We start from the raw sequence: 17,872 nt of genomic DNA, 5'->3' as shown, positions 1-17,872 counted from the left end.
TGCTTTGCCCCAGACCCCCTGATTCCTCTGGGCAGCCCTGGGCAGCATATTGTGCAGGAACCAAGCTTTGGGTCATGGAGTAGCATGTCCCAGCTCCTTCAGCAAAATCTGATGGTTGTGGGGAAGGGGTCACTTGGGGTGACCTGAATGACACATTATACTTACAGTCAGACACACCCCAACTCCTTGATTACTGAATGAATACCGAATTGGCTCGTCATTTAAATGTTTACCACTGGAATGTGATTGTATAAGATCCCATGCTGATGTACTGTAACTAGTTTGGACCGTGCAATAAGGACCTGGGAACCACAAATCAGGAGCTGGGGATAAGGAACCAGCTTTATTCTCCTGCTTTGCTGCCCCCTCGGCCAGGAAAGCGCCCCAGGAAAGCACCCCCAAGCGGGAGGGAAGGAGCAGGGCGGATATGTACCAGTTCACGGCTGGGTTACGGTCCTGGGGCCCTGGAAAGCAGGCGCATTAGGAGCGTGGAGCGTGACGAGCACCCGTGTCCTCTGATTACTGCCGGCAGGTCAGATGGGCTCTGCCCGCCGGGCACAGGGGCAGCCGGGGACAATGGCCGCTCAGAGGAGCCTGCCCAGCTGACAGCCCCGAGGACGTCTCCTGCTGAGCGGGGGAAATAGCCGTGGAGAGGCAGCGGGGATAAATAGAGGCCCGCAGCCCCAGGCACAGCACGGTGTCTCCCCGCGGCTTGCCCCGCAGCATGGCGTGCCAAGCGGCCGGCGAGGAGCTGCCGCGCCCCCGCGGCGGGGACATGCCGCGCCCCTGCTGCAATGGCTACAGCGAGCTGTTGTCGGCCGAGATGCGCCGGGCCCTGGTGCAGTATCGCCCGGAGAAGCGCAGCCGGGAGGAGGCGGCCGAGGGCGCCGAGCTGCCTGCCTTGGAGGACGCCTACCTGAGCATCCTGGAGGGGCTGGGCGAGAACCCTGCCAGGCAGGGGCTGCTCCAGACACCCAGGAGGGCTGCCAAAGCCATGCAGTTTCTCACGAAAGGCTACCAAGAAACCATCGAGGGTGAGTCCTGCTGGCCGCGGGGATGCGCTTTGCCGACGCCTGCCTGTGAAGGTTGTGGGGGTTGGACTAGATGACCTCCTGAGGTCTCTTCCAACCCTGATCTTCTATGGTTCTATGGAGGGGAAAGTGCAAGCGCCCCTGGTCTCTGCCTCCATGTTCATGGAGACCAAAGTCCCTCAGCTGGAGCCTCTCCTCCCAGCTGCTGCTTCATTGTCTTCCACCCCTCTGCCAGAGACAAGGAGGATGGGGGTATAGCTTGAATTGGACCCAGGGCTGATGGTGAGAGAGACCAGTTTTTCATCTACACCAAGCGCTCCTTCAGGCCTGGGAAACTGCCTCAGTGGGTCAGAGCTAAGCACAAGGTGGAACAGAGGAAGGTGGTTAGGGTAAAAGTTAACACATCTTTCAAGGGATCATTCAAGGTGAAGTGGCCAGTCATAGGGGGGGAAAGGGAGGGGAAAAGGCAGCTGGGGGGGGGGGGGAGAGTAGTGGGTTACAGGTTGTTGTAATAAGCCACAAATCCAGTGTGTCTATATCTGATCCCTCATCCTCAAATAAAACCTGCACAACACTTTCAAAAAAGGAGCCTGGTAGCTTAAATTCATAACTCTGCTAGACACTAAAAGTCAGGGACTAGAGACACTGGATTTATGGCTTATTACAGCAATCTGTAACCCACTAATAACCCCTTCCTCCCCCAGGTGCTTCCCTCAACTGGAGGGTTAATGGACCACTTCACCTTGACTGGCCCCTTGAAATACATTTAAACTACTTATCCTGAACAATCTCTTCCACCTTGTATTTAGCTGACACTGTGAATAAGTTTCCCAGACCTGAAGAAGAGCTCTGTGTAAGCTCCAAAGCTTGTGCTATAATCACACTTCATTTTTCACTTCATTAAGGGGGCAGATTCTCACATTCCTGGAAAAAGAAGAACAGGAGTACTTGTGGCACCTTAGAGACTAACAAATTTATTAGAGCATAAGCTTTCGTGAACTACAGCCCACTTCTTCGGATGCGGATACAGACTAACACGGCTGCTACTCTGAAACCTGACATTCCTGGAAGGTGTTCTGTGGGTTTCAGTTCTTGCATTTAACAGCCTTCACCTCTGTAAACCTTCAAAACCCTTCCCAATCTCATAAACTTGACTGTATGAAATATACTATCAGTGAAATGTGGGAATTAAAAACAGGGAATTTTCTCCATTTTACTCTCCAGCTTCAGGATGGTGTTCATATGTATAAGTGGCATTCGGGGGGGAAGAAGGGGGAAGTAATTTTCAAATAAATGAATCTGAGCAGAATCAGGTATATTACTCATAGAATACTAATTTGCCATTTTGTGTTATGTTTGTACCGCGCCTAGCACAACGGGGTCCTGGTCCAGGACTGGGGCTCCTTTGCACTACTGCCATACAAATAAAAAGAAACAAGAATTTCAGCTTGAGCATCAGTTAAAAAAGAGGGAGGGGGACAGCAAGTGGCAGCAGGCTCAATGGTTGTGTATGAATTATTCCTGGAGGTATACCAATAAAATTTAAACTTAAATAGTATCTTTATTACCTTAATTTTGTAAAATGAGGCCCTGCGGCTGCAAACATTTTTTGGGGGTGTGCAAATAAGTTTAATGTTACTATTCGCAGAAGTGAAGTTATGCAAACACTTATATCCAGGAGTAAGAATCAATTGCAGTTTTACCTTTCAGGGATTTTTATCCTAAACTTTTCTTTTTCCACTGTTGACATGTATATTAGTTACATTTCCCCCCATTTTGTATTTTTCTGGTTCTCTATTCTGTATCTTAGTATCCACAATAGGAGCTGGTCTCTGTGATGACAAATTTTTCTCATCTTCAGTGTTTAGACTTTTCTCTTTCAAATGAACATAAACAAATAAGGCTTTGCAGCTTCTGAAGTACAGATTTGATAAAGAATTTGTGTACTAGGGACTCATCTTCTCCAAACAGATAACATTCTATACTAGTTTATTAGGAAATAAGCTAATGTACACCTAAACAGTGGGTGCTGTCCTCTTTCTATTTATAGGCATGCACTGTGATCAGTGCTCCCTTCTCCCTACCTGTGACTGGGAGTTGGGACCATTCAGTAGGCCCCCAAAAGTAAGAACTGCATAAAAAGAAGTTTAGCACTGCTTGGCAGGGCTGAAGCCCACTGGATGACACCTGTGTATAAAGTTACTTATATGCATGTAAGATGGGGTGTGCGAGTTGAGTGTAGGATTCCACCTGTACTTAGAACTGATTTTCTAAAATATGCTTTCAGTTCTATACAACCATTGCATTTCAGCTAAGAATATGTCCATATTAAAACTATTTTTAAAAGGTTTGGGGTTGTGCTTTTCTCTCTCACATCAGATTTTGTTTTGTGCTTAGGAAAGTATGTATCAATTGCAGTACATGCATAACGCTATTTAGGATAGAATCCTGTGTAGAATCTTTCATTAACTGCTCATCTTGTCCTTTCAGATATACTCAATGATGCAATCTTTGATGAAGACCATAATGAAATGGTGATCGTTAAGGATATTGATATGTTTTCCCTTTGTGAGCACCACTTGGTACCCTTCTTTGGCAAGGTAGTTATCCATCTGGCTTATAGCAAATTTTTGTCATTCAGAGGTCTTGGGTGTTCTACTGAATAAAGGGAAATAAAATGTGTTTTGAAAAGGTGTGGGTTGTTGCTCATAGCCAGTGTAGTCCTGTAGAATCCAGAATAGTCATTCTTAGGAAGAGTTTTAAAACATGCCAACTATGATGTGGGCATTTTGAGGTGATAAGTAGAGGATTTATTTTGTGGACTAACTGCATCTGCAGTATGAAGCATATTAGCGTCAGGAAAGAAGAGCCATATTTTCTACAATATGGTCATAGGAAATTGATTACCCTTGGAGAGGCTCCTTAGCAGGGATCCTAGAAATCCATTTGTTGCAGAAAAACATGGAATATGCATTTTTACAGAGAATCTTTAGTTTTTACATTTTGTGGAAAACTAAAAATGTATTAACTATTAACAAAATTTTACTGAAAGTAGCAGTTTCACTTTTTCAGTGCACGTAACCTGCCCCTCTTGTGGTTGATTTTTGAATGCATTTTAAATCTACATAGCTAAACATCTCCAATAAACTGCTTCTGGCGCATATAAGTTACTCAGCGGCATAAAGGGGTTCATATTTTAATGCATCTCAAATTTAACATAAGAATGGCCATACTGGGTCAGACCAAAGGTCAATTTAGCCCACTATTCTGTCTTCTGACTGTGGCCAATTCCAGGTGCCCCAGAGGGAATGAACAGAACAGATAATCAAGTGATCCATCCCGTTGCCCATTCCCAGCTTTTGGCAAACAGGCAAGGGACACCAGGCCTTCCCATCCTGGCTAATAGCCATTGATGGACCTATCCTCCCTGAACTTACCTAGTTCCTTTTTTTTTTTTTTTTTAACCCTATTGTAGTCTTGGCCTTCACAACAGGTTTACTGAGAGTTGTGTGAAAAAATACTTCCTTCCTGCTGCCTGTTAATTTAATTTGGTGACCCCTAGTTCTTGTGTTATGAGAAGGAGTAACTAACACTTCTTTATTTACTTTCTCTACACCAGTCATGATTTTATAGACCTCTATTATATTCACACACCCCCACCCCCGTCGTCTCTTTTCCAAGGTGAAAAGTACCAGTCTTATTGATCTCTCCTCATATGGAAGACATTCCATACTCCTAATTATTTTTGTTGCCCCTTTTCTGAACCTTTTCCAATTCCAATGTATCTTTTTTGAGATAGGGCGACCACATCTGCATGCAGTATTCAAAATGTGGGAGTACCATGGATTTATATAGAGGCAATATGATATTTTCTGTCTTATTATCTATCCTTTTCTTAATGATTCCCAACATTTTGTTTGCTTTTTTGACTGTTGCTGCACATTGAGTGGATGTTCTCAGAGAACTATCCACAATGATTCCAAGATCTTTCTTGAGTTGTAACAGCTAATTTAGACCCCCTCATTTTATATACATATATATAATCTGGGATTATCTTTTCCAATGTGCATTACTTTGCATTTATCAACATTGAATTTCATCTGCCATTTTCTTGCCCAGTCACCTAGTTTTGAGAGATCGTTTTGTAGCTCTTTGCAGTCTGCCTGGGACTTAACTATCGTGAATAGTTTTATATCAGCTGCAAATTTTGCCACTTCACTGTTTATCCCCTTTTTCCAGATCATTTATGAATATGTTGAATAGTATTTGTCCCAGTACAGATCCCTGAGGGACAGTACTATTTACCTCTCTCCATTCTGAAAACTGACCATTTATTCCTACCATTTGTCTCCTATCTTTTAACCAGTTACCAATCCATAAGAGGACCTTCCCTTTTATCCCATGACCACTTACTTTGCTCAAGAGCCTTTGGTGAGGGACCTTGTCAAAGGCTTTCTGAAAATCTAAGTACACTATGTCCACTGGATGCTCTTTGCCCACATGAGGGGGTCAACACGCAAAGAATTCTAGTAGATTGGTGAGGCATTATTTCTCTTTACAAAAACCATGTTGACTCTTCCTCAATGAATTATGTTAATCTATGTCTCTATGGCAATTTTATTCTTTACTATAGTTTCAACCAGTTTGCCCAGCACCGAAGTCAGGCTTACTGGTCTGCAATTGCAGGGATCACCTCTGGAGCCCTTTTTAAAAATTGGCATCACATTAGCTATCCTCCAGTCATTTGGTACAGAAGCTGATTTAAATGATAGGTTACAGACTACAGTTAGTAGTTCTGCAATTTCACATTTGAGTTCCTTCCGAATTCTTGGGTGAATACCATCTGGTCCTGGTGACTTATTACTGTTTACTGTCATGCGTCTGACGAAGTGGGTATTCACCCACGAAAGCTTATGCTCCAATATATCTGTTAGTCTATAAGGTGCCACAGGACTCTTTGTTGCCTGTTACTGTTTAGTTTATCAGTTTGTTCCAAAACTTCCTCTAATGACACCTCAATCTGGGATAGTTCCTCAGATTTGTCACCTAAAAAGAATGGCTCAGGTTAGGGAATCTCCCTCACATCCTCAGCCGTGAAGACTGATGCAAAGAAGTCATTTAGTTTCTCTGCAACGGCCTGATCATCCTTGAATGTTCCTTTAGCATCTTGATCGTCCAGTGGCCCCACTGGGTGTTTAGCAGGTTTCCTGCTTCTGATGTAATTAACAAAAAAATTTCTATTACTTCTTGAGTCTTTGGCTAGCTGTTCTTCAAATTCTTTTTTGGCCGTCCTCATTATATTTTTATACTTCATTTGCCAGTGTATGCTCCTTTCTATTTTCCTCACTAGGATTTAACTTCCACTTTTTAAAGGATGCCTTTTTGTCTCTCACCGCTTCTTTTACTTTTGTTTTTTAGCCACAGTGGTACTTTTGGTTCTCTTACTATGTTTTTTTTAATTTGGAGTATACATTTAAGTTGAGCCTCTATTATGGTGTCTTTAAAAAGTTTCCATGCAGCTTGCAGGGATTTCACATTTGGCATTGTACCTTTTCATTTCTATTTTTCCCCACCATGGGGATGTTAAATTTAATTTTATTATGATCCCATTACCAGGAAGTCTAGCTATATTCACCTTTTGGACCAGCTGCTGAGCTCTACTTGGGACTAAATCAAGAATTTCCTCTCCTCTCGTAGGTTCCAGGATTAGCTGCTCCAAGAAGCAGTCATTTAAGGTGTCAAGAAACTTTATCTCTGCATCCCATCCTGAGGTGACATGTACCTAATCAATATGGGGATAGTTGAAATCCCCCATTATTATTGAGTTCACTTCAGCCTCCAGCTGTGAGTAATTAAACGTATGAAAAAATGCCAAAAAGCTTTAAAAATCATCCCTAAAGCCCATATCACTAAGTTTGGCAAGGACAAATTTCACGTTCGTGGTGAGGTGCTGTTCTGTACTGTATGCAGCAAGGCTGTAGATTATGTTCAAAGGCAGACAATTGTAGAACACATGGAAAGCACTAAACAAACAATGAAAAGAAGAGGTTAAAACAGCAGGGCCATCAACAACAATAAAGAAACAATATACTATGACTGGATGATTTTATTATGATTGATGGCGCTGGTAGGCTTGGAACTTGCTTTAAAATTGTAAATATATCAGTAAAACATTGTGTTCAGCTGGTACCTATATATATTGTAGCTAGGGAAACTAAAGTGCAGCATTTCATTTTAATTGTGGAAAAACAGATTTTTTTTTTTTTTTTTAAATTGGAGAATTTTGGATTTTTTAATCATGGAAAACTAGGATTCCTGCCCCTTACACATTAAATATCCACTGAAGCTGATTTGTGAGGGGGGGCATTGCCTGCATAGATATATGGGATTAAGCTTGTCTGAGTATACACAGGGAAATTTTTCCTGAAGTCTCTTCCAAACACAACTTAAACTCCTTAAAAGTGATTGCCAGTTTGGGATGCTGAGTGCAATCATTGTACAACCAAAGCTCCCAATGCAGGGGCCTGCTAGAATGAAATTAAATAAATAAATAGTTCCATGTATCTTACTCCTGCCTCTTCCCAGCTCCATCTCCCTCCCTTCCACATTGCTTTTTTTCCTGTAACAATCTCCTTCTTTCCTTTCTCTGGTTTCACTCTCTCTCAATAAACCTCCTCTCCTACTTGCTGCTTTCCCTTCTCATGCCTCTCTCTGACACTTTTTCCATGAAGACTGATAATTCTTGAGAGCTCAAACTGTTTGGAATGTACAACAACATGAACGACTGTCTTCTTCCTTACCAATAAATCTACTTGTTCTACATATGCCCATAAGCTACACAGCATCTAAACCAGGGGTTCTCAAACTGGGGGTTGGGACCCCTCAGGGGGTTGCGAGGTTATTACATGGGGGGGTCGCAAGCTGTCAACCTCAACCCCAAACCCCACTTTGCCTCCAGCATTTATAATGGTGTTAAATATATAAAAAGTGTTTTAACTTATAAGGGGGGTCACACTCAGAGGCTTGCTATGTGAAAGGGGTCACCGGTAAAAAAGTTTGAGAGCCAATGATCTATACAGATGCACCTTTTCCATCTACTACATGGTGCAGGTCTGACATCACAGGGCACTTTGTCTGCATTAAGGATCCAGTCCTGCTTCCATTAAAAGCAGCACTGAAACTCCCATTGACATCACTAGAGGAAAGATCAGGCCTGAAATGGGCAGGTTTAGGTTCTGGGAGCCCTGATCCTGCAATTTCCACTGGAGTGGGCAGACTGCTATGAATGTGGAGACCCATTGACTAGGCTAGGGCTCCTCACAGACACAGTCATGACTGTGCATTGTACATGGCACCTCAGAGCCCTGAGTTTATTCAGACCTTCAACTTTCCTGCACAATCAGGTGTGTAGTAATCATTCAGCACTTAGACTCCTGTTCATATTTGCAGGTACATATTGGATACTTACCTGTAAAGAAAGTGGTTGGACTAAGCAAGCTTGCAAGGTAAGTGCATCTATGCAATGCTATAGTGAAGGTGTAAGGGCCAAATCCTGTTCTCAGTGCACAGCCCAAGTGAGGATGCCATGTACTGGGATGCTCTGCAGAGAGAAAGAGACAGGAATACTTCCCCTGAGATGTATGATAGCAACAAAGGTTTTTGCTCCAGAGGCACTACTGAAGCTTTAGGGCTGCAGTAAGCCCTGGTGTTCCTTTGGGCTGGTGGCTCTGCAGTAGCAGATCCCCTGTTCCCACTTGCCCTGTACACTGGAGTGCATGGAGTCTACTGTGGAGCTGCTGAAGCGTGCAGAGGGATGTGGAACTCCTGTATGGCATTCTGATCGCCCTTTCACAGTGGTGTGGGGTCCCCTCTCACTCCAGGGGGCAGGATTTTCCACTGTTCATGTAAGCCAGTAACCAGGATTATGAAGGTGAGCTGAGAAGGACCCTTCTCAATAGAAAATTTGGATTTCCTCACTGTGATTTTTAAGGATAACTTACCATAAGAGAAACTGCATAAGCGTTTGTGGCTGATATAAGCCTTTTATCCCACAATTGTGCTGAATTTGTAATGCCCCCCAACCACTGAGACCCCGCAATCTGTGCATACAGAGCACTCCTCATCACTGCTAATAGAAGGGGGCTAGTGGGAGAACGTTCTCTTTGAGGGGCTGTCAGTTTTGGCACTGCCTCTCCACTTGGGACTGAAACAGCCTTGTGGGCATGCTGCAGTGCTTCGGCATTGCTTCTCAGGAAGGAAGGGCTTAACCGTGGCTAAGGATTTGTGTGAATAGTTCAGCTAAGAACCAATGGCTGGCAGTTTTGTGTTTATTGGCAGCTGCTGCAAGTGGTGCTGCCTTAGCTTTTGGGTTTAATTTATTTGTTTTATATATCAGGGTTGCCTGCATTTTTCAGATATCTGCCTCTTTTTGTATAGGAACATTTTTTTATAAATGAAATTCACTTTTCTACTTAACAGGCTGAGTTTGTTAAGTAAAAGTTGACGGCCTATACATCTTAAAAGTTCTGATGTCAATAGGCAGACTATAATTAAGTGTCTAGTAGTAGCCCTGTTATAATCTATGATCGTGTCTTCTGCATTCTGAGCACCAGCATGTTAATGATCGATCAGAGGCTGCTTTACAAATGTGACACAAAGGCTGATAATCCACAGATTGAAAATAGATTATAATGTGATTAAATAAGATCTTTTTGAGGCAGTACTTAATTTAAAAAAAAATGCTTTCTATAAGGGATTCTAAATCCATATATAAGGTACTTTGGTTAAAATAAGTGGTACAAAGTAGAATATATTAATACTCAATATATAAGGTATTATAAAATGGACTGAATATCAGCTATATGTAAATCACATTACATACTGTAATGTAAAATCACTTATACTACATTATATTTAGCCTTCTAAATAGCCAAGATAACATCCTACTTTAACACCTGTGATACCCAGAAAGTCTATTAAGCTCAACTGAAATTGTGTTTAAATCAGGAGGAAATATTTATTATTCTTACATTTTCCCCCCCCAGAATTGTTGAAATCTTTAGTCGAAGACTGCAAGGTGTGTATCCTTTCTACAATATCTCTCTGTTCTGCTGAACTATATTTCAGCTAGATGATGCCCAACTGAAGAAAGTACTTAAGTGTATGCCTAATTTTAATTATGGCACTAGTTCTGTTGAAGTAAACGTATTTAAAGTAAGACATAGACCTAAGTACTCTCCTGAACTGGGACCATAATCAGTGAGGCATATTTGTTAAAGCTGTCAAGGGACCAAGCAGAAAACATCAAACTAAAGCAGCCTGATCCTACACGTCAACAGTATATTGACTTTATTGGAAGCTTGAGGCGTCTATTCCTAAGTCCAGAACCTTGGTATTTACAATTCAACAGCTGGGCCGGTATAATGGGGAAGTTATGCATATGAAATAAGAAATGTGTTGGGGGCCCTTTTTCTGAAAGAATGAGGAAGTGTACTCGGTGCATAGGCCACCTCTGATAAGTAGCCAAGGAGGACAGCAGTCTCTGCAGTGTGCGGAAAACTGACTTTGGATAATGTATTTCACAGGGAGTGAGGGCGGTTTTGTTAACTATTAAAAATCCTGCGGGCAATCAAGGTGGATAAATATTTGCTCACTGGATAAAGAACAGATTTCAGGGCTCCAAAGTTGTCATTCCAGCACTTTTTACAAGCACTAAATTCACATTGAAAAAATAATTTAAAAAAACCATTTCTAGCACAGGGGCTCATTTTATTTTAGTTAGCTAGTGGGAGAATTTGATGGACTGTATTTAGAGCACATTAGGAATGTATTTTCTTTAAGAGTTTGCAAGGAGTACCAAGAGTGGCAATTACATATAGAAAAATCATACTGTTCTCTTTCCAGTTCAAGAGCGACTTACCAGACAGATCGCTTTGGCAATTACTGAGGCTCTGAAACCTGCCGGAGTGGCTGTGATTGTAGAAGCATCGTAAGTAATTCATTAGTGTTAGTCCCATTAAAGTCAACCTCTAAGAACAGTTACCACACTATCTGAAATGTCATTGTTACCTAAACAGACTTGAGAGAGTTGCGTTTCAGTTCCTACCACAGACTTCCTGTAGGACCTTAGACAAGTCATTTAATCTCTCTAGCTCAGTTCCCCATCTGTAAAATGAGGATCCTGATATCACTGCTCTTCACTGGGCACATCAGGATGCCTTCACTAATAACTGTGAGGTATTCAGATGCCACGATGATGGGGCCATTTAAGTACCTGGATAGATAACTTCTAAGTATAGAGAAATATTACAGTACTTCAGATACTAGCTGATCAGAAATGGTGACCTCTGTCAACATCATCCTTTCTCACACACTCCAACAAATGCTGCAGGGTATGTATGGGTAACTTAGATTGAAGTGACAATTTAGGGTATAAAAGTAGGGTATAGAGATTTTGGCACATATTCCACTGTGTGTCACTTTGTGTGCTCAAATTGGTACAAGTCTTGGTAGTTTTTTCAGGCTTACCCCAAAAATTGTCCAAGTGTATTCTAACATGTGGACCAGTCACATCTGGCACCAATACATTTAGGCTATGTCTACCCTGCAGTTAAACACCTGTGACTGGCCCATGTCAGCTGACTCAGGCTTGAGGGGCTTGAGCTAAGGGGCTGTTTAATGGCAGAGTAGACATTTCGGCTTGGACTGGAGCACAAGCTCTGGGACCCTCCCTCCTCATGGGGTCCCCAAGCCTGAACATCTACACTGCAATTTTAGAGCCCCGTAGCCCTAGTCCCATGAGTCTGAGTCAGTTCACACAGGCTGGCCATGGGTGTTTAATTACAGGGTACACAGACCTTTATTGGCCTGGTTTGTGCTGTTCTGCAGGGCAAAATTGGTGAACGTAGACAGAATAGTTCAAACACGATCTGATTAAGCTTCCGGTCAATATTTAATCATTTATTTCAACTTCAGTCACTAAGTATGGTTGTAAGCAAACAACCCCCCCTCACTAACTGTTGTTTTGAAATACTACAACATTTAAAGAAAATAGAATTCAAGAATGATTCTCCTATCAATAGTTCTGAGTGAACTGGTGGCTCCCAATAATATTTGGACATGCTTTAATTAATCAAAGCCACTACTTGTCACACAGTGTATTGCTGATTATCATAATGGTAATTAGATCCAGTTATCCCAGTGTGCTGGTTATTAACATATTGAACTAAGGTTGGCTATTTAACTAATTACCTTGTAGGCACATGTGCATGGTTATGCGAGGGGTTCAGAAAATGAACAGCAGGACTGTCACCAGCACCATGCTCGGAGTCTTGCGAGAAGATCCAAAAACCAGAGAGGAATTTCTTACACTGATCAAGAATTAAATGGAAACAGCTTCCCACTCACTGTTTGTTGGCTCTAACAGTAAAACCAATTGCCAGAAACTAATTACTGTGTGTGATGCAGGACTGTTTGTAGAGTCTGTGTTTAGAAATAGCTGTGTGACAGCTTGGTTCTCACTAATGCCTTGTAATGTCATAAAATATGTGGGAGAGAATTAATGTGCCTAAATCACAATTACTGAACTGAAAAGAGATTAGCTGTTTCCCAGTGCTAACCGTAGAGTGCTATGGAAAGGTGTTGCTAGATGGGAGCTAAAACAAGCCACCACCCCCTCAAAAAAAAAAAAAAAAAAAAAAAACCCAAACAAACAAACAAAAAACAAGCCGCCACAGGAAGGTGAAATTAAGCACCAAAATCCTGTGGCCTTTATGACTCAATCTTCAGCCCCTTTGTGTTCCTTGTATTAGACAAAGGGGGCAGAAAGCCAGCAGATCTCCCCAACTGGGGATTCATCTGGTGTAAGGGGATGTCTGGGAGGCATGGAACTGTTGTAATCTGATCCTACACTATCCTCTTCTCTCATGCGCCCTACCCTTGTGGCCAGAAGTATTGCCAGATGGGAAGGGGCACGACCACTGTGCTCACCAACTCCTATCTGGTGAATGGCCTTTGGGGGCCATAGCCAGCTGGGTGTAGCATGGAGTAGTAGAGAGCCCAAGGCCTGGCTGATCCCCACAGCCACCATTAGGGATATGAATGGGAGGCAGACAGTACCCATGGATGTGCCACACAATAGTGTTTCATTAGATCTTAGTGACCCATTAGTGCTGCATAATATCCCAATACCTCTCACCCACCACAAAGATCTGTTGTTTATGGCTAAGTCCCAGTTCAGCTCACTCTAAACCTTGCTTTGATCCCTTCTGAAGAAAAAGCAGGAGATGATATGGTACTAGGATTGTTCCTTAAGGTCATGATACAATTTTTGATACCATAATCTGAGTCAAGAATTGTCTCTGGGATTGAGTAGTTTTTCAGATCCCCATGCACGGATAAAAGATCAGCTCTTTTTAAACTGCAGTGTATGTATAATGCTGGAGAGCTGAATTCTTATAAAGGCTTGTTATTAACCCTGCAATGGAACTGACATTTGTTTTGATAGTAAGCCTCATAGCATTACTTAAACCAGTCAGAACAAAGATGTAGCTCCTGGAGATCATAAATATAGAACACTAGAGGGCCATTTTCTGCTACCCTTACTGTGCAGTTAGTTCCTTTCATTTCAATGGGACCACTCGTGGAGTGAGGCATTACTACTCAACCTGAGTAGGGTTAGCAGAATATGGCCATAACAGAGTTTTAAATAAAGGCTTGTTTTCTTTAAATGCTTTGTCTCCCATCAGACTGGTGCTTGATTTTTAATATCTACTTTTCAGTGTTGGAATAATATCATTTTACAGACACTTAAGCCCCTTCGTTTTCAGTTTAAGCAGATTTTTACCAAAAAAATCCCAGGTTTTACAGCAAGTATTTGTTTTCTGATTTTCACCCTACTTTTGTATCATTCAAATTATTTATATAATATAGTATTATATTATATATAAAAAACCAACCCTGGTTTTATTAGGAAAATACAATCCATTGCATGAGATATATGTATTACGATAATACATTAGTCTGTATGTATATGTAAAGTTGCCTGTTGAAGTAAGGCTATGTATTAGTTTAGAAGATACACACAATAAACAAACAGGCACGCATGCAAGCTCTGAAGTGCATGTGCATGTGAACATACTGATGAATCTCATGTCCACCCCAAACATTTCAAGCTGTTAGCAGATAAGTTTAAAAATTTGACACACTAAAATGGGAAGAAAATGAATATCCATCAAAATAAACCCTGATATTTACCCAGAAAAAAATAAGGTTTTTTGCACCAATTTTCATCTGTTTTTGTTGTTGTAGTAAAAGACCGATAAATTCCCGGAAAAAATTAAATAAAATAAAAACCAAAAAGGGCCCTACAGATACTGTATTTTTCAAGCAAATGTATTTTGAGATACATCTGTGTATATCCTAAATGTACTGTAATGATATCATACTATCCTCATGCCAAATCAGCTTGGGAATGTGCATTAAAAGCAGTATGTGTCTGAGTAAATGTGAGCAGTAAATTAGACGGATAAGTATTGGTTTTATAAATGAAATGTTCAATAGAGACAAACATTTTGCAGCTCACTCTATTCAAAAGTAAATGTTGAACAGTCTTAGAGAAGAAGGTGTTATATCAATAAGAGCTGCATAACTTAGTGTTCAATAGTGGTGCTAAAACATATATACGAATGTTTTGTGGAAATTGCATTAATGCATTTTTAAAAAATCTTTTGGCACATAGTTATATTTTAGGTATATTTTATTAGCCTTTTGCTTTGTTACATGGGGATTGTTGGGGCAAACTCTTCTTATGTGTCCTATTCTCACATGTCGTTGTAGCTGTGTTGGATCAGGAAGTTAGCGAGACAAGGTGGGGAGGCCATATCTTTTACTGGACCATCTTCTGTTGGTGAGAGAGACAAGCTTTTGAGCTTACACAGAGTTTTTCTTCAGGTCTGGGCAGAACTGTGCAAGCTCGAAATCTTGCCTCTCTCACCAACAGAAGATGGTCCAGTAAGAGATATGATCTCCTCCATCTACTCTCTCTATTCTCACATATCAGACTTGTTATTTTTAGGGCTGTCAATCACCGTTAACTCTAGCGATTTAACTCAGAACAAATTAACTCAATTAAAAATTAATTGTGATTAATTGCACTGTTAAACAATAAAATATCAATTTCAAATTATTATAAATATTTTTGGATGTTTTTCTACATTTTCAAATATATTGATTTCAAGTACAACAGAATACAAAGTGTACAGTGCTCACTGTTATTTTTGATTAAATATTTGCACTGTAATAATGATAAACAAAAGAAATCATTTTTCAATTCCTCATACAAGTACTGTAGTGCAATCTCTTTATCATGGAAGTGCAACTTAAAAACAATTCTACATTTGTGTTACATAACTGCATTCAAAAATAAAACAAAGTCCACGCAGTCCTACTTCTTGTTCAGCCAATCACTAAGACAAACAAGTTTGTTTACATTTACGGGGTCCTACTTGTAATTTTCCACCCAGTAATGCACTTCCATGATAAAAAAATTGCACTACAGTACTTGTAAAAGGTGAATTGAAAAATGATTGCTTTTGTTTCTTTTTTACAGTGCAAATATTTGTAATAAAAAGGTGAGCACTATACACTTTATTCTGTTTAGTAATTGAAATCAATATATTTGAAAATATCCAAATTTATTTAAATAAATGGTATTCTATTGTTTAACGGTGCGATTAAAACTGCGATTAATTGCAATTTTTTAAATCTCGTGATTAATCATGATTTTTTAAAAATAGTTTGATGGCCCTAGTTATTTTGCATTAACAGAAAGCAGAGACGTGTTTATCTAGCAGTCTAGGAGCCATGAATTTTCCATGAGTTTTAATCCCAAAGGAGGATGCTAACTTCCTTTGTAGCCTTGGACAAGTCACTGTGCCTCAGGTTCCCTTTCTGTAAAATGGATTGAATGCTACCTTGCAGTGGTGTTGTGAGGATAAATTAATGTTTGCAGTGCTCTGAAGATGAAAATAGTCAGTGCTGAGTGTTACTGTTGTTATGCTCTACTCCCTCAATTTGAGCCCTGATTTTACGTTACAAATAGAACAGAAAAATAGGAAACAAAATACAGCTAGCGCACATGGTAATGTAGGATGGAAATTAAAAAGAAAAAAAAAAACAGCAAACACCTCAAATCCAGCAGTGTGTGGTATTTATGCTAAAATATGGGTAACCCATAAATTCAGATCCAAATGATCCTGCAGTATTGGGGGTATACATTTCAAATGATCTGATACTTTCTAAATATTTTCATAAATACAGAAGCCTAATGATTACCCCCCCCTTTAAATACACCGGCCCCCAATTCCATGGTTTTGAAGGCCATCACCTTCATCTAATCTTTCTAGAGATCAAAATGAAGTGGGTAACTAACACAGGGGTTTTTAAATGATTTTATGTACTTTATAACATTAGTATGTTTGGTTTTGGTTTTTAACCTGAGCTCAATAGCCAAAAAATGTTCTCAATTTTATAACGTATGTAACATTTTTAAAAAAGATTAATATACACTACATCTACCATAATGCTGAGTTGTCTACTTCTTTTCTATGCAGCTATCACTGTCTTTAGTCAAAGCCCAGTGTTAACACGTGTTTCTCACCCAGCTGCTGAGAAAGCAGTGATAATGAAAAATTTGGATTTGATTAAAAGAAGCAAAGTGGAGTACTATAAGGCTAAGATTTTTGTCATGGTGATTTTTAGTAAAAGTCACGGGCAATGAACAAAAATTCAAGGAAGCCATGATCTTCTGTGATTTTTGCTGCTGCAGCTCCATGGTTTCCCCTGCCACCGTGGTGGCTGGGAGCTGTGGGGTTCCCCTTCTGCCCACAGCAGCTGGAAGCTGCAGGGTGACCATATCTCCCAGGGAGAAAATGGGACACCCTCAGCAGCTCGCCTAAGGCACTCACTTTTCTCCCCCCACTCCCTGTCAGGCTGTCGCTTGGCGCTGCAACCCTGAGGAGGTCCCCCTCAGGATACTGTCGCCTGTTGCTGGAACCCTGCCAGCACAGCCACTGGGGCTGAAGCCAGGGCCGGCTCTAGCTTTTTTGCTGCCCCAAGCAGCAAAAAAAAGCGCTGCGCCGCCCCAGCCGAGCGCCGCGCCGCCCCCCCGCCCAGCGCCGGAGCCCACCCCCCCCTGCGCCGAGCGCTGCGCCCCGCGACGCCCCCCCCGCCGAGCGCCGTGCCGCCGGAGCCCGCCCCCTGCCAAGCGCCACCGGAACCCCCTTCCAGTGCCACGCCCGCACTGCCCCCTCGCCGAGCCCCGCGCACCGGAACCCCCCCCCGAGCGCCGAGCCCCGCGCTGCCCCCCCCCCCGCCGAGCGCCGTGCCGCCGGAGCCTGCCCCCGCCGAGCGCCGCCGGAACCCCCTTCCAGTGCCACGCCCGCGCTGCCCCCTCGCCGAGCCCCGTGCAACCGGAGCCTGCCCCCCCCAGCGCCGTGCCACCGGAGCGCCCCCCCCCCGGCGGAATGCCGCGCCGCGCTCCCCCCGCCGCCCCTTACCAGGTGCCGCCCCAAGCATGTGCTTGGGTGCCTGGTGCCTGGAGCCGGCCCTGGCTGAAGCAGATGTCATGGATTCTGTGACTTCCATGACCTCTGTGACATAAACGTAGCCGTAGCCTTAACCATAAGCAATGTGACAAGAGTGAAGCCTCTCTCACAATACCCCTTATGGTGGCCTCATCTATGGGGAAAGTGGGCTTCAGAGGTTCACCCACCACAATTCCCCATACAGACTACCACTTGTAATGCCACACACCATCAGCAGTAGTCATCAAACCTGGGACC

At 42.2% G+C, this 17,872-nt stretch overlaps 1 protein-coding gene across 1 annotated transcript; it reads left to right on the top strand.

Annotated features, from left to right (window-relative positions):
* The first annotated feature begins 304 nt into the window (after positions 1-304).
* LOC101953045 (GTP cyclohydrolase 1-like) lies at positions 305-16,268 on the top strand. Its single transcript, XM_005296126.5, has 6 exons — positions 305-1,034; positions 3,522-3,631; positions 8,481-8,536; positions 10,076-10,107; positions 10,935-11,019; positions 12,289-16,268. The coding sequence occupies exons 1-6, from the start codon at positions 725-727 to the stop codon at positions 12,413-12,415; spliced, it is 720 nt and encodes a 239-aa protein (XP_005296183.2). The 5' UTR covers positions 305-724; the 3' UTR covers positions 12,416-16,268.
* Positions 16,269-17,872: the final 1,604 nt, after the last annotated feature.

Source organism: Chrysemys picta, chromosome 3, assembly GCF_011386835.1.
Source record: "Chrysemys picta bellii isolate R12L10 chromosome 3, ASM1138683v2, whole genome shotgun sequence".
Taxonomy (NCBI): Eukaryota; Metazoa; Chordata; order Testudines; family Emydidae; genus Chrysemys; species Chrysemys picta.
The sequence above is the reverse complement of the archived record's forward strand: the minus strand, read 5'-3'. Positions and strand labels throughout refer to the sequence as shown.

Bases quoted from the DNA above. Each gene is read 5' to 3' on its own strand.
- LOC101953045 (XM_005296126.5), top strand. From the start codon at position 725: ATGGCGTGCCAAGCGGCCGGCGAGGAGCTGCCGCGCCCCCGCGGCGGG. The intron at 8,537-10,075 runs GTAAGTGCATCT...TTCCCCCCCCAG, and splicing joins GGACTAAGCAAGCTTGCAAG to AATTGTTGAAATCTTTAGTC. The intron at 11,020-12,288 runs GTAAGTAATTCA...ATTACCTTGTAG, and splicing joins GCTGTGATTGTAGAAGCATC to GCACATGTGCATGGTTATGC.